At 41.0% G+C, this 20,616-nt stretch overlaps 1 protein-coding gene across 1 annotated transcript; it reads left to right on the top strand.

The window, feature by feature from the left end:
- Positions 1 to 2,041: 2,041 nt before the first annotated feature.
- LOC139480041 (probable pterin-4-alpha-carbinolamine dehydratase) lies at positions 2,042 to 13,403 on the top strand. The gene is made up of 4 exons (XM_071263021.1): positions 2,042 to 2,137; positions 4,623 to 4,760; positions 6,246 to 6,326; positions 10,358 to 13,403. Exons 1-4 carry the CDS (start codon positions 2,054 to 2,056, stop codon positions 10,457 to 10,459), a joined length of 405 nt encoding a protein of 134 aa, XP_071119122.1. The 5' UTR covers positions 2,042 to 2,053; the 3' UTR covers positions 10,460 to 13,403.
- The last annotated feature ends 7,213 nt before the right edge of the window (positions 13,404 to 20,616 follow it).

Here is a 20,616-nt window from a genome sequence, read left to right on the forward strand (position 1 = left end):
AACGAATCTATGGTAGCAATAGGGTCTAAGTTGTTCACCAAAAGAGAAAGGAGATATGACGCTGGGTAATCGAAGTGGTAAACGTCTGAGACCTGCATCGCTGAGGACTTTCTTCCAACTTTAACATTTAGCTGACACGTCGTGAACTTGTACCCTGTTCAAAAACGGTGTTAAACCCAACTCACTCACTCTTTAGTTACGAGTTTCATAAACAAACAACATCTGATCTACAACTTCATCGAGAACTCACAAGAAGAGAATTGGGACCTTATATTAAATACTACTGCTACTACTACTACTACTACTACTACTACTACTACTACTACTACTACTACTAATGGGGCGGTCGGGTAGCCTAGTGGTTAAAGCGTTAGCTCGTCACGCCGAAGATCCGGGTTCGATTCCCGACATGGGTACAATGTGTGAAGCCCATTTCTGGTGTCTCCCGCCGTGATATTGCTGGAGTATTGCTAAAAGCGGCGTAAAAAAACAAACTCACTCACTCACTACTACTTATACTAATACTACTAATACTAATAATGAGGGTCACCAGTTACATGCAGTTACCGGGGATGGAAACATATTAGGGCGTCAACAAACGGTAATATGCGTCGGAAACAGTTCCGTGTTCACATTACATATAGAATTATGATATATTTTGACAATGTTTATCATACGAAGCCAGTGCTGAATGTACTCTTCCACAAACAAACTGGACAAATAAACAGTAAACATGCTTCACGTACAATGTGTTTCACAAACAGACACCAGGATATGTTAAACCGATAAACATTATCAGTAGCAGTGACAGGGATGGGCACACTCGAGCTCACAGGGGCGGTGGGGTAGCCTTGTGGTTAAAGCGTCACGCCGAAAACCCGGGTTCGATTCCCCACATGTTAATAATGTGTGACGCCCATTTCTGGGGTCCCTTCCATGATATTAGTGGTATATTGCTAAAAGACTCGTAAAACAATACTCAATCACTCGAGCTCATAGTAAAATGGCTGTCACCGAGTTGATGGACCCAGATTATGAGTTTCTAGGGACAACGAGTAATTTATCATAGCTGTTATGGCTGACTGAATTGTAATTATGTTAATGGTGACCAGTTGGTGTGCCACAATATAATTTTCAAGAAACCAATGTTTTTTTATTGTTCAAAATTGTGATTCTTCTTGAAACACTTAAATTTCCAAGGGCACATATTCACATCTTAATACAGGGGAATGAGGTTTACATCTTGGAAAATATAGTCATTGTCTTCAACACAGCATTTCAGTGACGTGCACATTCAACATATTGCACAAAAAATGACTAATTGTAGAATTTATTGAACACAAGATTGATATGATACCCTGATTTTCCCTCAAGCAAATATGGGGGTTTGCGAAATGTGAGAGCACCAGAGCAAACAAAAGGAAATTGTTTATATGTCAATATCAATAAATAATAACAGAATAAAAGTTAACACAATTTCCAACCTACTTAATATATTTGCTTGTACATATACATACACGTATGGAAAATGGTCCCCGTTGTTGAAATTTTGTAACTGCCTCACAGCATAATATACTTTCAAATAAAGACACTTCTATGAATATATTACACATTTGGACGTTTGCAAATCATGGGATTGGGAAAAGATTTAAGAAGAGAGCTCATTGTATTACGTGTCTATGTACAATATGAGCACTTTAACCTCGAATTGATGCGTGCAATGTGTCAGGTGCGCACTCTCGATGACCCTCTGGTCTACGCTGTGGCCCGAGGTGCATGGTGAACTTTGATTTATATGTTTCCGTTTTGTTCACAGTTCCACATCATAATGGACAGTGGTGAATGTATAACAACTCCGCATTCAAATAAGATCATGTTTTGTTTGACAGGCTCGCCAATGCTTGTCGTGATAGGGCGTTTACAGGATAGACTAGGACTCGTCGATGCCGACCTTTCGCAGCAAAGTCATTTTCAAGACGCTTCACTTAATTTATGAAATAGGGCACAAGGAGTTGTCTCCCTTCTTGTGTTCCGGAAACAAGAGTCGCGTGTCATGAATTCTTATCGATTCGTGACTGTCCTTTCCAAGATTTGCCGTTTGGAACCGCGACATTCCCTGACATTTGTGCACAAGATGGTGAGTTTGTGTGATACCTACTTGGACCCACTCGGGTTTCTTCATCTCACTGGACCAACGTTAACCATTTCTTGGTGCATTATAAGTCTAAAGCCACGAAAAATCATTCAAAGGCATCGCGCTCACCCAGTGGAACACAGATTCTGTGAAGGACGCATATGAAATATGCCAGATGCTTTACCCTAGATTCGCAGCTGCGTGAAATTACTGGAGCCATGTGGTTTAGTTAGTTGACGAAAGTGCATTTTTTCGTCAAAATAATGACGACATTGTTAGTTATGCATTGGCATCATAATATGGAACTCATGTATTGATGGCGTCACATTGTCATGTTTATCATTGTGACCTACTTCAAAAAGTGTCGTCAGATACTAACTGATGCGCCCGTAAAATCATTGCATGTGAAAATGCCTGAACAAGCCAAATTAGTCCACCTGTTATGGAAATACATATACACTGTACATGATGATAAAATTTTTGCTGTTTTGAAATGAGTTGGAGTAGAATCTTTAGCAAAAGAATTCGATTAGCCTAGCAATCTATAATTAATGTTTGTTTGTTGTTTAACACTGCCCTCAACAATATTCCGGCAGTGATGGCAATGTGTAAATAATCGAGTCTGGACCAGACACTGTAGTGATTGACATCATAAGTGTAGCGGCCAAAAAATGACTGAGTCCCATGATGGGATTTGATCCACGGACCTTCTGATCAGAGGTTGGACGCCTTGTCTACATGACCAAAGAGGTTAACCCCGTCAGCAAGCTGACAAGGTAAGGATGTCATCTGTGGGATGACTCCACACCCTGCTACATAAGCATGATAAGCATCGATCCACCCAATTAGGACACGATGACATGCATCAACCAAGTCAGTAAGCCTGACCACCGGATCTCGTTAGTCGCCTCTTACCACAAGCATAGTCACCTTTTACGATAAGCATTGGTTGCTGAAGACCTATTCTACCCCGGATCTTCAAGGGTCATATAAATAATGTAGAGTGAAGATGAATATTTGTTAAATTGACTAAAAAAAGAAATATGTAGGCCTACTACCCAGCCATGAATTGAGAAATGTTGGTGCACAAATAAGTTACCGTCAATATTTGCATGGAACTGAAACACTGACAGCATCATTACTTGTTAGTATATATAAACATTCCCATTTAATTACCTAGCACTTGTTGGCCTTGGTTTGCTTACAATCCAGGGACATTTGTAGTTGTAGACGTTCAATCTCAAACATCTCAATATATCTTTCAAAAGTTGAGTAGTACCCATCATGGTACCAGATCAATGGACATTTTACAGTAGGGGTTAACCTAGGCATGCTCAGGCTGATTTTCGAAATTCAGCCCTACGTCCACAGTAAATGTCAGTTAAATTCCGTTTTGTTGAACTTGAAAATTGATCAGTTCATATTGACTTAATATACTGTAAATCGTGAAATTAATGCGTCTCCAACAGAATGCGACCCCAGGTCCCTAGCCAAAAATGTGACTCAATATGAATGCGACATCCCCCTCCTCTCAAGCATCAGTGGATTTATATCTGAAGAAAATGTGCTCTGTCAGGTTTACAGGAGAATTCTCACCTTAATCCAACCTTACATTAATCCAATCACACACCAAGTAGCACCGCTTATTAGCGCTGAGTAGGGAACTAAAACACTACATGCACGCTGGCTCGTGTTGGCCTTTGACGCAGTCGCAAAGAACAAATACACCGTGTTGCGTGGGTAGAACTCTTGTCTTGACCCTAGCAGTGACAATTCACAGGATGTAATTAGTGTTTGAATGACATTGTTTATATACTTGTTACAAGTGCTGCTCAATAAACAGTGATGTGGAATACATAGTTGTTTGTTTTCAGCTTAAGTCTAAGTTGGTATTTCTGCTTTCCAAAATGTCTTATTGTTGATATAAGTGCGATGTTTAATACTGCAAGGAAATACCACTCACATTTTTTGCATTTAATTCTTGCTCACATTAATTACAAGATTTACAGTATAGGCTAATGAATGTGAAGGCTTGGTGGAGGTAGCTTGTAATTCACTGATAATAGGGCCTACAAAGAGGAAGGGGCTTTAATGCTTAGTATTAATACACTGTTACATTTAAATACAATGCTAAGTTACCTCTGAATTATGCTTATCGTAAAAGGCGATTAACGGCATCGGGTGGTCAAGCTCGCTGACTTGGCTGATGCCTGTCCTCAATACCAATTGCGTGGATCGATGCTCATGATATCAATCACTGGATTGTCTGGTCCAGACTCCATTATTTACAGACCGCCATCATATAGCTGAGTGCGGCGTTAAACAACAAACCAACCAACCAACTGAATGTAAGGAAATAAAGAACAAAAAAATAGCCAAATATTGCTGAGTGCAATTTTGCACAACAAATCCTTATTCATTCATTATAAAGAATATCATGATGTTCTTTGTTTGTTAGGTAATGAATCATTGTTTTCTTTCTATACAGGCAACTGAGGCAAAGCGTGGGAAGCTGTCGGATGAAGAGAGAAGTACTGCCCTGAGTCCCCTGACTGATGCTGGCTGGTCCATGGTGGAAGGAAGGGATGCCCTCTATAAGGAATATCTCTTCAAGAATTTTAACCAGGTTTGATGATTTACAACTTTTAAAGGGGAACTTTACAGTCCAGTTGGCAGTCATACCCTGTTTGCCTCAAGTCATTAAAAAACTACTTTGTTGCTATCTATAATGCAGTTAAAGGTAGTCATCAACTCATACTGAAAGGTTAGAAGATATTAAGTAACACATGGCCTAGACATGTCACAGGAATTCCCTTGCTACTTACCTCAGCAGTAACTATCTTGAGTAAACAGATCTCATAAAATAAACAATTTATTAAACATTGTAGTGCCCTGTGCTTTAGTTGCACCTCAGTTATGTGGGAATCTGGGTTAGGAGGCCACATTATGCATGCAATGGTCATGCTTAATGAGTGTGTGTCATCGTACCCTCACTGTTTACACAAGCGGTGTGTTAAATGTATCCTCAATAGCTACCTTTCATAACTCTGACATAATTTCCAGAGATCTGAACATAAGCTCGCAACTCAATGTTTCTCAGTGTTGCTTTACCTGATTTGTGACCTATGCACAGTGCACAGGCTACATGCCGCCACAATGTTGTTGATTAACTTGTCATGTATGTTCCCGAGGCATGGGAGTTAACTGAATCTAAAAGTCCATCCTTGCCGAACTATGCTGGAATTTTGGTGTTATATTTTGGCCGGGCTAACGAATCTATGCATAGTCCAATCAAAATCATAAACAACACAGCAACTGCTGTTTAGAAATTTGGTTGACTGCAGGATTTGCAAAGCATGTTTACCGTGAACTGTGTCGACCAATATTTTCCAAATCTTTTCATGTTTTAATCAACATGCTCAAATGTTGTGCTACAATCCATATCCTCTGAGTGTCTGAGATGTTAATGTGGAACTGTACTTCCAATAACTTGATCAGATCGTCTTGACCGGGAGCCGCCGGGTGTTTGAAGCAAATGCAAGTGATATGAGAGGTGGAATCTGATTGGTCAATAGGAGGGACATTAGAAGGGACATAATTTGCAAAAGCCAATGGGGCTCTCCGATCGAGTCTTGAAATTTCAGCCTTGGCAAGGGTGGAAACTGGACTTTTATAATTGGTTACCTCCCTTGCCTCTTGAAGATGCAAGTCATGCAAACCGAGATAATGGTTTTTTTCCTGAAGAAATACAAATGCCCCTCTCATCCTATGTTACACTTGAATTTCACACAATGTCGGTTTAACAGTGTCATCAGAAGAATCCGCCCCCGAGAAGATCCTGGTTAGAATTGGTCTTCAGCTACCCATGCTTATCATAAGAAGCAGAGCTGGATTGGGTGGTCAGGCTTGCAGTCTTGGTTGATGCATGTTATCCCACATGTCTATCACTGGATTGTCTGGACCAGACTAGGTTATTCAAAGCCCGCTGTCATATAGCTGGAATATTGCTGAGTGCGGCATTAATAAACAAACAAACGAAAGAATAATCCCATATTATCATTTTGATTAACATATTATTTCGTCTTAACATGTACATGCATATATGTTTCAGGCGTTTGGGTTCATGACGAGAGTTGCTCTCCTGGCTGATAAGATGGACCATCACCCCGAATGGTTTAATGTGTACAACAAGGTGAGTTGTACATCAGTCCCAGATGAATTCTGCCATTCTGTGATAGCAGAAAATTTTGCAGAAAATGTGACTTAAAGCAGAATTGCAGAAACATCATGGAATTTGCCTTTTTGTTTATAAATCAATACACTATTTTATGACTGAGCAATCTGGTGAAGGGCCTGGTATGACCGAGAGGATAATTGAATCAGATGTTTCTGCACCTAAAAAACATAAATTATCAGTACAATCGATTGAGACTAAGTATGAAACAGTGACAGCACTGAGCAGGTCATCAACTAAATCACAAATTGCCAAAGACTTTGGTGTCCCTCTAAAAACATTGTCAACATGGATTAAGAAAAGATTATGGATTAATACCACTCCATATTACTAGCCCTAAAATCTACTGAAAAGGAAGCTAAGAAGCCATGTTTGGACAAGTCGTATCAAAAGTTTTGGGCACTGACCATGCTGACTGCTGTTCTCAAGATTCCTAGGCTGTTTGCCAATAGTTAGCTGAGCAAACAAAGCAAGATAACTTTGGTAAGCAATTAAAGTAATTTAAATGGCAGGCCAAAATAGTGACTTGAAAATCTATTTGGTTGAATGCAGTAGAAAAATAGTCATGTCAAGGGACATAACTCTTGGTTGGGTTTGCGTCAGCAGTAAACCTGGTTCCTTGTTAATGTAAGTTGATCAGGGATTCCTATACTTATTATGATAATTATCAGGTTCGGATAATGTTTGAACATGTCAGTGACCCTGCTTGACACAGGTGATGAAATATACATGATATATAGGGATCTCTTATTACTTATGCATGCATTAGTACTTTGACCTTGATAAATAAGAAACAAGGTAAACATGGTTATGGTGCTAGTTCCCTCAAGACATTCCAGCAGTATAAATGTGAGACATTGTAGAAAGATGTCTTACATGCTCCTTCTTAATGTTCCATATATATGTTCCATGAAAGTACACTGTAGAGTCCAGTAATTAAAAGGTCCAGGACCCACTTGCACAAAGCAATCTTAGCGCTGATACTATCTTAAGCCGATTCCCGACATGGGTACAATGTGTGAAGCCCATTTGTGGTGTTCCCTGCCGTGATATTGCTGGAATATTGCTAAAAGCGGCGTAAAACCCTATTCACTCACTCACTATTATTGTATGAAGTTCAATGTGTGGAATCGGGGACAGAATTGTTGCCCAGTACCCCATGAATGTTTCGTTAAAGACCGATGGAATTAGTGTGATGTGGTGACAGGGCTCAATTAGCAAAAACGATGTTGCCGAAATTTATATAAACAATATTGAATGAAATTTTGAATAAAATCAATAAAATAGATTACAAACATAAGTCCAGATATATAATGAAATTTTTTTTATAACCAGACAGTGTAATTACATGATTAGTTTGCGTACTTCATTATGGATTTGCTGACATGGTATTTCCGGTGTTACATGCTCATAGTAATGTCTTTGTGTTGGGGGGAAAAAAACATCAAAACTCTTAAACCCTGTTTATAAGATGACCCCCCTTGAAAGCCCCCTAATTCAAGGAACGAAAAACTTGCCTTATACACAGCGATATATGATACATCTAGTGGGAGACTCCCCTCTCAAAAATAACGATGTCCAATATACAAGGTCATCAAGCTGAGGGCGCATGTTCAAATCTCAAGAAATAGGACAATGTTTTATCGTGAAATAAACCACACTTCGTTCTTCATTGTTCTTTGCGATTTATTCCGTAGCTACCTTATATTTGTCTATGCAACTTTGCTTTTTTAAACACACTTGATGCCTCTAAGCTTTATTTACCATACTACACTAATTTGTCATTTCTTTCTTGGGTAATTCAAGATTACGTACTGTACTGTGGCTTCATCTCTTACTGACGCTGACCACCGTATCACGTTAGGATATTTAGATAATCCAAATAATGATTATCATTATGCATTATATGACAGTTGCCATTGATGACAATGCCACATAAGTACTGTGACAAAAGTGCTAACTGTATTGAAAATCATGACACAGTTCTCAGAGATCGGAGATTATATTCATTTAGATGCATTTATGGGACAAGAGTGCAACCTGGTTTTGTCTGGTGCAACAAGGTTTTCAATATGCACATGCATCACGTTCCTTGTATTTGGTGTTGGTATGTGACCTGGTTGATATTTGGCAGTGTTTCTGTTCAGTTATATATGTACCAGCTCATTGGACCTGCAGCACACAATACTACCTCTCCATTCAATATTGGGGGCATGGGTGGCCCATTCGTCTAAGGCGCCGCGATTCGCTGTGCAGAGTTGCGTCCTTTGGGCACGCCAGAAACCTATGATTATGGGTTCGAATCCCTGTTCATGCTGATTATGTTTCTAGGATTGTCAGCACCATACCAGTCCTCGTGGGTTTCACCGAAGTGGTAAATGTCTGAGACCTGCATCACTTCGGCCTCTCCTCCCACATTAAATAAGCTGACACGCCGTGATATAACTGGAATACTGTTAAAAGCGGCGTTAAACCCAACTCACTTACTCACTCACATCGTTCAATATTTTTACCAATAGTAATGGGGTAATCTTTGCAAGCACTTAATTGCTTGGCACATGATTGAAAATTTTGCAGATATGCACAAGATTCTAGTTTTGTTTTACTTTTCTTATACTTGATTATTTACAGACCACCATCATATAGCTGGAATATTGCCGAGTGTGGCATTAAACTACAAACAACCTTAGGATTGATTTGTGTTCATGTCTGACATCGTGACATCTAATGCATAAGAGATATTAACTAATCCCTAAGGCTAAGCTAAAGCAGACCTCCAGATAAGCTGTGTATCTGCATAAAATACTCATCAGAAATGTAGAAATAGGCAGGAAAATAAAATCCAAGCGTATCAAATACGCAACAAATATTACAGATACGCTACAAAAATAAAACTTGTGAGAATCATCAAAATATTGTGAAGTAACCCTGCGTATTCAATTAGCAAATGAGCAACTTATTTTGAAATTATAAACAGGCATTCCGTCAACCTTGTCAAACTCCACGATGACAGTTACATGATGATCATTTGTCATCACACTTTCTTGTGGAAGTATCGTGGTATTTTTGAGGCCTATAAAGCTCTCAAACCCACACGACACCAGGACTAGATAAATAGTGATTTTAAATATTTAACTTAAATACCCACATGTGTAAAAACTAGTGGGTAACAGAAATGTGAATATCCAGATAGAATTACTGATACCCAATGATTTTAAATGCATGGGGTAAAATACCCACAACACCAAAAGCTTATCTGGAGCTCTGTAAAGGTTTGAATCCTGGATGTTTGGCCGCGGGTTGTCAGCACCATACTCATTTCTCAAACTCATTGGTGTCACCAACATGGTAAAGGTCTGAGACCTTCATCACTTTGGGCTTTCCTCTCACATAAAGCCGACTTGATGTGCTGTATTCGGTGTAAAAACAAAGATGGGGTGGGGTAGTGAACAAGCTTAGCATAAACATCGACGAAACTGACACGCCTTAATTTTGTATATCCCTTTCTATGATTCTGCTCTTGTAAAAGATATCTGTATTGACACAAGATGTTACAGATAGTCACGTTAATTTTCATTCTTTCGGGGCACTTATGAGGATTACTTACAGATTGGTCTTGAAGTTGGTCAGGGGCATTGATTGGATCAGGGCGCTTACTACAGCGAAAACGGTAAATAAAAAATACTGTTGAAATCTTGCATTCATTCATCCTGAGCCAAAGAAGCAAACTGAATAGAGATCACGTATATCAGATAATACCTCACTGAAGAACCCATAGTTACAAGGCATTCTTTTGGGAAGGGTAATGTAGTCATTATGCTGTCACACTACTGTATAAATGGCATCCAAAGAGTGTAAAGCTACTGCAATTCTGTTGCAGTAGTAACATTGCCCTCATTGTCACTGTGATTGTGAGAAATGTCAGTAGAAAGTTACAACCAGAATTACTTGGCTTGTGAATGGTTAATTTTTTCCTTGTTTTCTCACAGGTCCAGGTAACTGTGAGCAGTCACGATGTGAGTGGTTTGTCACAGAGAGATGTCAAACTAGCTACGTTCATGGAGAAGGCTGCCAAAACCATGCAGGATTAACAGAGCTGGGACTGCCACCGACATACATTCCATGTTAGTCCTGGTTAGACTGTAGACAGTTGATAGATAGGTCATCGTCAATATGAAGTATAGCCTCAAAGAATATAGTTAATGAATGTGTGTAATTATTAGCATATCATGACATTTGCATAATAGACATATCTTATTCAAGGTTGAAGCTGCTATGAATCAGGTGATTTCTTTTAAAATCCAAATTTTGATTAAGATAATCCATATATTTCAAATGCATACAAATTATGTATCCATCCTGACCAACTGTTTTAATAACTGGTCAGTCATTAGATCAGATCTTTTGTTCTCACATACGGCTTGTTCAACGAAATATTACTGGGGTAAGGGATCTGGTTTGAATGAGATAACGAAAGTGTTAAGTATGTTGGATCCAAGAAATTTCAAATTCATATGTGACATATGCATCTGGTTAGTTTTACCAACTGCATCATGTGCAATGAACTTCTTCTCAGTGAACATGGCGCTGGTTGCATGTGTTCGTTCTTTTGGTCTGAAAGTGTATTATACTATAATAATAATAAAGTATAATTTTAGTCAAGATTCACTTATTCAACCATGACATTGTTTCGACCATCCTTTGGTGATTTGTTGTAGTTGATAAGCCTGGATAGCATTGGCAGGGATTTTTCTGGGCCATGAGTCCAGGGTGCCGTTGTACAAAACAACCCTCAAGCTACAACTGTCCTAAGTCTCTGGTAAGGTATGGGAGCTAGCGCAAAGATCGCTTTTTACAACGGCACCCTGGGAACTCTCAGTCATTCTTTGTGTGGACCCTGGCATGTTCCATGGGGGTCCAGGATGACCACTGTACCGTAAATAAATAAACTATCACCAGGATCTTGCTTGTGTAACACAAACTTGATTGTTTGAAGACTGGACACGGACAGGGAAATCAAGTTGCATGCCAGGATGGCTACAATTATATTTGTGTTAATTATTAGTTGGTCATGAAAAGCAAATATTTTGCATCCATTCTCAATTTTTATATATGATACAATGTTACTCATTCAGTAAGACCCTGCATTGCTGTTAGGCAAAGTGACATAAGTGACCTTTCTCCTGAAGAGGAAATTATATTAATTTGGTTGTGTTCCGTATGACTACCATGTCTATCATGTGGTGTGTCTGAAATTCTGAATTAATATGTCTATGTATGCACAGAGCTCCAGATAAGCTTTTGGTGTTGTGGGTATTTTACCCATGCATTTTAAAATCATTGGGTATCAGTAATTCTATCTGGGTATTCAAATTTCTGTTACCCACTAGTTTTTACACATGTGGGTATTTAAGTTAAATATTTAAAAACACTATTCATCTAGTCCCTGCAAACTGGTGTCGTGTGGGTTCGAGAGCTTTATAGGACTCAAAAATACCACGATACTTCCACAAGAAAGTGTGATGGCAAATGATCATGATGTAACTGTCATCATGGAGTTTGGCAAGGTTGACGGAATGCCTGTTTATAATTTCAAAATAAGTTGCTCATTTGCTAATTGAATACACAGGGTTACTTCACAATATTTTTGATGATACTCTCAAGTTTTATTTTTGTAGCTTATCTGTAATGTTCGTTGCGTATTTTGATACGCTTGGATTTTATTTTACTGCACATTTCTGCATTTCTGATGCATATTTTACGCAGATATGCAGCTTATATGGAGCTCTGTATGCATCTAGAAACAATACAGTGAAATCATTATGTGAAACTCCTTGCTTGTATTTATTGAAGCCCTGCTAGTGTGAAACATTCATTCCTATATAAATATAACAGATTTGTTATATGATTTACACATTAATAACAAAGAGATAATTTGTTAAAGAATTGTCAAATTAACTTTAGATTTAAAAAAACCCTGTTTCATAATAACCTCAGTTGGTTGTATGTGATATTCATGCTATAGGCACAGATTGATATATGTTTAATGGCACATTCAGCCTAAATCCATATACATGTTTATGACTGCCTGTAAATGATCATGTCTGGATCTTTTAAACCAGTGATTGATAATAGGAGCAACAATCCAAACGGTCCTACAACGACAGGCTATGCTTTGTGAATCTTGCAGGCTTTAGTATATCATGAGCATAGATGTTCAGACTAACAAGGCCTCTGTGTAGACACAGTTCTCATATGGAGACATATCTACAGTCATTTGTCGTCAATGATCTGATGACTAGCTTATGTAATTTCAGGTAATGCTGGACTAAGGGCAATATATATTCTGTGTTGTGAGTATGTGTACCTTGTGCCTTAGGGTGGTAGATGTGGCTGCATTGAATTGGTTTATTAAACTCAATTGATGATGATGATGAATAGAGAGGATGTACTATACAGTCATTGGAACATGATGATCTTTTTATTGAAACTGCTTTTCAGAAGACATTTCTAGCATGCACAGCTACTTTTGATGAAAAAAGATTACTTTGAAATAATGAGGCCACCTGCTGTATAAGTGCAATAATCTTGAATGCAACGTTAAACCCTACTGCACTTCACCTCAGAAAAAAAGAAACTATTTAAAATGTCATATATTATCTTAACAGAAGTGGGTCATGTCAGATTGCTAGGTTGGGTAAATGATGTTTGTTTAGTAGTTTGCATATGCTCAGATGACCTGGTTTTGTGTAGTCGGGACAGTGTGCAAGTTTAATGCATGGGACCTCAATCGGGGTGCAGATAGACATACATATTAACATATTCTAGTCATGAAGTACTTGAAGGACACATTCACATGAGGTCATAGTTGTCTTGTATTTGAACTATGTAATCATATGATCATGATTAGAATCTCAGAGGTGTCTTCAATGTATAGCATTTACGCTGATTGTTGTCAAATTCATACACATGTTGTTTATTGATTTTGAAAGTTATTGTATGTAAATATGAAGGTAATAAACAGCTGACTTGTGATCATTGTGTTGAATTATTTAATGTTTTATGACACATCTGGTACAGCCCATCTGGTACAGTCAGCTAAGCCTTTGTTTGTTGACAAAGTTATGGGTGGCCTGTAAATGGTCGAGGCTGGCCAGGGTGGACCCGTTGTCGATATGAGCAAGGATCCACGCCACTAGGGAATGTCGGGTTTGTATGTTGTTGAACGCTGCATTCACCAATATTCCAGCTATATGACAGCGGTTTGTAAATAATCTCATAAGATCCGGGTTGGAATAGGTCTTCAGTAACCCATGCTGTAAAATGCGACTAATGAGATCGGGTGGTCAGGCTCGCTGATTGATGTCATTGTATCCCAGTTACGTAGATCGATGCTCATAATGTCAATCACTGGATTGTGTGGTCAAGACATGCTTATTTACAAACCGCCATCATAAAGCTGGAATATTGCTGAGTGCAGCGTTTAAGAACATACCAGAGACCATATACGGTCCCTGCAACAAATAAAGAAAAGAACGTTTGGACCAGACAATCCAGTAATTTACATCAAGGGCATCCTACCATGCAACTGGGACAAGGAGACTCACAATCAACCAAGTCACTGAGCCTGACCACCAGACCAATTTACTCGTCCCTTGATTGCTGGGGACCTATATTCTTACCTGGAATCTCTGGAACGACAGGTACTTGAAGAGCCTATGTTTATGTTGTCCACAATATTTATATCAGTCACCACTCTTCATTAAATGGGCAGGACCGCCTCCGTGGTCTAGTGGTAGAGCGTCCGCCCGGAGAGCGGAAGGTACGGGGTTCGATACCCGGCCGCGTCATACCAAAAGACGTTAAAAGATGGTACTTGTCGTTACCCTGTCTGGCGCTCGGCATTAAGGGGCTAAAACAAGGACTGGTCGTCTCGGAGTCAGTATACTGTGTCTGAGTGGGGTATTCATGTTAAACTGCGGCATGGTACCTCAGTGAGCTAGCACTATAAATCGGCATCAGTCAGGACTAGTACAAGCAGCCACACAAACACACACGTGCATGCACGTCGCTATATAAGTGCAATAATCTTGGACGCGACGTTAAACCCCATTTCACCTCACCTCATAAAGTGGGCAATAGTTGTGGCCTGTTAAAATGTTCACATGGTGGGATATACAGGTTAGTTTTGGTCCCTAGTAACCAATGCTTGTAAGAGGCGACTAACTGGATTGGGTGATCAGACTCGGTGACGTGGATGATAGCGTGTCATTTTTCCTCGACGGTGTGGTAGGTTGTTCATATTAACAATTAATGAGCGTCTGGTCCAGATTCAATTATTTACAGAAATCTTGCCGAGTGCTCTCCCTCATGCACATAAATAGATTTTACTCCTCACATACCTGACATGTGTGAAGTGTTGTTACACCTATGCTTCACTCCGTATTGGAATAATTGTGGCTGTCATATATAAAACCGCAAGTTCGGTTAAGCCCCGTGTGGACAGTATACCAGTTATAGCAGGGCCTGTCAGCTTGCTGTGTGAGGAAAGCTAGAGCTGATACGGATGTGTGACGTTTATCCCCATGGTGTAGTAAACAACAATGATCTTAAAAAAACAATACTAAATGACAAAGCAGTTTTTCTTATATTGATTACATATAAGGACTGAACGCAAAAGAAACGTCACTTCATGAAAATAATTCATAAAGGTTTCCCATTGAAGTATCAATGCATTTTTTGGAGGTATCTCGTTTTCGACATTAGTCTGTATCCGCGATTTTGATTGGACTATGTATAGACTCGTTAGTCCAGCCACAATATAACTCCATAATTCCCGCCTTGTTCGACAAGGGTGGAAACTGGACTTTTACAGTCAGTTACTCCCCTTGCCTCGGGAAGATGCAGCCAGACAAGATGTCTGGTTTCGTTATTTTCATATTTCCCCTGTCTCAAAGTATTGTAATTAAACTGGATGGCAATAGAAAGTATACCAAGTGTTTTTCTGTGTTATTGAAAATGAATCTATCGTCTATTTGATTAAGTCTAATATGTCACTCATTCCTGCAACAGTTTGTAAAAAAATATCTGTGGCAGGGTATTGGTACAGCGAAAACTGGGGAAAGAAATTAATCTGCAACCACATGACCCCAACCATGTTTGAAATGTAATCTTTTGCCGAAAAAAGTAAATATATTGATATTCAAAGGTAAGATGTCTATGAGATCCATCAGCTGTTGTGTATTCTATGAACATTTGTATAATTGATTTTTTTTATCAAACTATATTTTGAAAAATAAAACCACGCATAAGCATTCATTAAGTGCTGACTAAGCGCCAGTACAGTTCATTATTTGGAAAAACGAGAAATATCACTAACTTAATATATTTTCAATTGAATATCGACCATAATTATGTTAAAATTAAGAGAGATGTATAGTTTCGGTTGCTCATCAGTGTATTTCCAATGTCTGCTGTATATGACAACCCATCTGTTCAAATGTCATGTTCTAGTTTAAGGGGATTTTGGACAGTCGATCCTATGCTACTCTATGCTTCATTCTTGTAATCTTAGACGTTGTGAACATTGTCTGAAGTCGCAGAGAGAAGATATAATGTTTGTATTAACTATCTCATTGATTGTCACCTCTGGCAGTATTCAATTCTTTACCTCGAACATTGTGACTGTAGGTGGTTGTGTGTGCTAAGGGTTCTGAGTATGGAAACTATGCTGGTGGGTAAATGTCTTGGAATATTGATGCTCACACAATCGATCATTGGTCCGCGTAGAACAGTTCAATGATTACAATACAAGTACAGTTCATTGTGTACATTACATGAACAGTTCAATGTGCAATACGCAAACTCTGGTTCTCCAGATATACTGCAACGACTTTGGCGTCTTCAGTCCTCGCTGACTACAGCAACCACGGCTTCGATATCAGTGATCTTCAAAGTTTTGAGGCGGTCGGGTAGCCTAGCGGTTAAAGCGTTCGCTCGTCACGCCGTGCGTGCGTGCGTGCGTGCGTGCTTGCGTGTGTGTATGTGTGTGTGTGTGTGTGTGTGTGTGTGTGTGCTGGTATTTATATTGTTGCATGTGGTGTAGACTAAACATGACGAAAATAGTCCATTATCTGTGTAGGATGACTCAGCGTACAGTTATGCAGCTGTTTTATGGATCTTGTCGGTGTTATAATACATTAGATAAGACATATTTGACAGCAGTTACATGTTTAAGATACTACGATATGTATGTACCTATCCGGGTTTCGTCACGAAATATAAGGAGATAATGAATAATGACTACACTTTACCTTTACAAATTATATTTAGATCGATATATTGAATTGCGAGATATAGGGCCGCACAATTAGTCATAATTAACTTGCCCCTCACCGCTCCACGCGTGGGTTCTGCTATCTGGAACGTGGTTGACAAGGTGATTGGTGGAACAACAGCCCTGTGACTCCACTGCATGGGATCCACCCCCGTATGGATGGCATCAGTACTGAAACTGTCAAAACCTTCGCCAAACTCTTCAGACTGCTCCATTCCGTACACGTCGCCAGCGATCTGTATGTATGAATGCGTGTCTTGGGCGATAACACGACAATATGCATTCACGACACAGCACTCCCTGGCCTACTTACACTAGGGGGGCGGTCGGGTAGCCTAGTGGTAAAAGCGTTAGCTCGTCATGCCGAAGACCCGGGTTCGATTCCCGACATGGGTACAATGTGTGAAGCCCATTTCTGGTGTCCCCCGCCGTAATATTGCTGGAATATTGCTAAAAGCGTCGTAAAACCATACTCACTCACTCACTCACTGACTCAAGGGAAGACTGCCTCCGTGGTCTAATGGTAGAGCGTCCGCCCGGAGAGCGGAAGATCCGGGGTTCGATCCCCGGCCGCGTCATACCAAAAGACGTTAAAATATGGTACTTGTTGGGGCTAAAACAAGGACTGGTCGGCTCTGTGTCAGTATACTGTGTCTGAGTGGGGTATTCATGTTAAACTGCGGCATGGTATCTCAGTGTTCTAGCACTATAAATCGGCATCAGTCCGAACTAGTACAAGCAGCCACACACACACACATACACGTGCATGCACGTCGCTATATAAGTGCAATAATCTTGGACGCGACGTTAAACCCCATTTAATCTCATCTACACTAGGGAAATTGAGGAGGTCAGGTTCATGGAGTAAGTGAGTATGGTTTTACACCGCGTTTTGCAATATTCTAACATCACGGCGGGGGACACCAGAAATGGGCATCACACATTGTACCCATGTCGGGAATCGAACCCGGGTCTTCGGCGTGACGAGTGAACGCTTTAACCACTAGGCTCCCCGATCGCCCCTGGTCAGGTTCAGGCTCTCATACTGTTTCAACGTTTGGGTGTGTTAATATCTTAAATGCTTTATGTCGTGCAGCCCGTGCTCGGAGGTTTCACCAAAGTGGGACGTATATATAGGAAAACGTTCGATCATTACTTGCCCGCCCTCCTACATTACGTGGACAATGTGGAGGTCACCGATGGCCATAATTCGCTATGCAGAGATGTGTGCCTTGGTGGTTCCAAAACCTATGACCGTGGGTTCAAACCCTGGTTCGCTCCGATTACATTTCTAGGTTTGTCAGCACCATACATGTGCTCGTGAGTTTCACCAAGTGGTCAGACTTACATCACTTAGGGCTTTCCTCATATATTAAGCTGACACGGCGTGATATAACTGGACAAATGTTCAAAGCGGCGTTAAACCCAACTCCCTCACTCACTAACTCTGTAATGTGCCATCCGTTGTTTGTTTGTTTGTTTCCTGACAGCAGTACTCCTCCCATGCCCCGGCGGCCTGTATATGACACAGTCATGGAAATAGCAACGATAGAACAGCCTGTGATATAATGTACTTAGAGAATGCGTTTGGATACATACAGATGTTTGTTGGGGTGTTTTAGGGGTCTACATTTGTGGTTTGAATTGTTTTGTTCGGAGTTCGGAGTTCGGAGCCTTTACACAGTGTCATATGATCATCACCCACAACCGTCATGATAAAATGTATTTGAAAAACTCTGTGTTCGGTTTGTATAGTACAACGTAGTGCTCCATCCTGGTTGCATCGTGTCCAGTTGCACATTTCAATGCCAAAGTAGGGTCGCAAGCATCTGTTCCCCGTAAGCAGAGGGACACCAGTGGCCCAGTCGTTTAAGCTTCCACAGTTTGCTAACTTCTCTGCAGGTTTGTCGTCTTATGCGTGGCAGAAAGCTATGATCGCGAGTTCGAATCCAGTTTCGCGGTGGTTATGTTACTAGGTTTGTCAGCACCAAACCTGTGCTCGTGGGGGTTCACCAAAGTGGGTGGGAAATATCTCAGACACCCTACTCCCCTGTACTCCACCCCGCTCCACTTCACTTGAGACCCGTGAAGATCCGGGGTAAATAGGTCTTCAGCAACCCATGCTTGCCGTAAGAGGCGACTAACGGGATCGGGTGGTCAGGCTCGCTGACTTGGTTGCATGTCATCGATCTTAATTGCAGTTCCTGGGTTCCTATACTCCTACCCGAATCAAAACGGGGAGACACACAAGTTGCTGGGTTTCTATATTTTTACCCTTAATCCCCACCGGGAGACACACAGGTTGCCGGGTTTCTATATTTATATAACCCGGAAACCCCAACGGGAGACACGCAGGTTGCCGGGTTTCTATATTTATATACCCGGAATCCCCACAGGGAGACACGCACGTTGCCGGGTTTCTATATTCATATACCCGGAATCCCCACAGGGAGACACGCACGTTGCTGGGTTTCTATATTCATATACCCGGAATCCCCACGGGGAGACACGCAGGTTGCTGGGTTTCTATAAATATATTATACATATACCCGGAATCCCCACGGGGAGACACGCAGGTTGCTGGGTTTCTATATTCACATACCCGGAATCCCCACGGGGAGACACGCATGTTGCCGGGTTTCTATATTCACATACCCGGAATCCCCACGGGGAGACACGCAGGTTGCTGGGTTTCTATATTCATATACCCAGAATCCCCACGGGTAGACACACAGGCTGCCGGGTTTCTATAAATATATTATTCATATACCCGGAATCCCCACGGGGAGACACGCAGGTTGCTGGGTTTCGATATTCATATACCCGGAATCCCCACGGAGAGATACGCAGGTTGCCGGGTTTCTATAAATATATCATACATATACCCGGAATCCCCACGGGGAGACACGCAGGTTGCCGGGTTTCTATATTCACATACCCAGAATCCCCACGGGGAGACACGCATGTTGCCAGGTTTCTATATTCACATACCCGGAATCCCCACGGGGAGACACGCAGGTTGCTGGGTTTCTATATTCATATACCCGGAATCCCCACGGAGAGATACACAGGTTGCTGGGTTTCTATATTCACATACCCGGAATCCCCACAGGTAGACACACAGGTTGCCGGGTTTCTATAAATATATTATTCATATACCCGGAATCCCCACGGGGAGACACGCAGGTTGCTGGGTTTCGATATTCATATACCCGGAATCCCCACGGGGAGACACGCAGGTTGCCGGGTTTCGATATTCATATACCCGGAATCCCCATGGGGAGACACGCAGGTTGTTTTCTATATTCATATACCCGGAATCCCCACGGAGAGATACGCAGGTTGCCGGGTTTCTATATTTATATACCCGGAAACCCCAACGGGAGACACGCAGGTTGCCGGGTTTCTATATTTATATACCCGGAATCCTCACAGGGAGACACGCACGTTGCTGGGTTTCTATATTCATATACCCGGAATCCCCACAGGGAGACACGCAGGTTGCTGGGTTTCTATAAATATATTATACATATACCCGGAATCCCCACGGGGAGACACGCAGGTTGCTGGGTTTTTTTATATTCACATACCCGGAATCCCCACGGGGAGACACGCATGTTGCCAGGTTTCTATATTCACATACCCGGAATCCCCACGGGGAGACACGCAGGTTGCTGGGTTTCTATATTCATATACCCAGAATCCCCACGGGTAGACACACAGGCTGCCGGGTTTCTATAAATATATTATTCATATACCCGGAATCCCCACGGGGAGACACGCAGGTTGCTGGGTTTCGATATTCATATACCCGGAATCCCCACGGAGAGATACGCAGGTTGCCGGGTTTCTATAGATATATTATACATATACCCGGAATCCCCACGGGGAGACACGCAGGTTGCCGGGTTT

Source organism: Haliotis cracherodii, unplaced genomic scaffold (assembly GCF_022045235.1).
Source record: "Haliotis cracherodii isolate W230 unplaced genomic scaffold, xgHalCrac1.p SCAF_4, whole genome shotgun sequence".
Taxonomy (NCBI): domain Eukaryota; kingdom Metazoa; phylum Mollusca; class Gastropoda; order Lepetellida; family Haliotidae; genus Haliotis; species Haliotis cracherodii.

Excerpts from the sequence above, each read along its gene's own strand:
- LOC139480041 (XM_071263021.1), top strand. The coding sequence starts at position 2,054 with ATGAATTCTTATCGATTCGTGACTGTCCTTTCCAAGATTTGCCGTTTG. Across the intron at positions 2,138-4,622 it reads TGACATTTGTGCACAAGATG|GCAACTGAGGCAAAGCGTGG; the intron begins GTGAGTTTGTGT and ends CTTTCTATACAG. Across the intron at positions 4,761-6,245 it reads TCTTCAAGAATTTTAACCAG|GCGTTTGGGTTCATGACGAG; the intron begins GTTTGATGATTT and ends TATATGTTTCAG.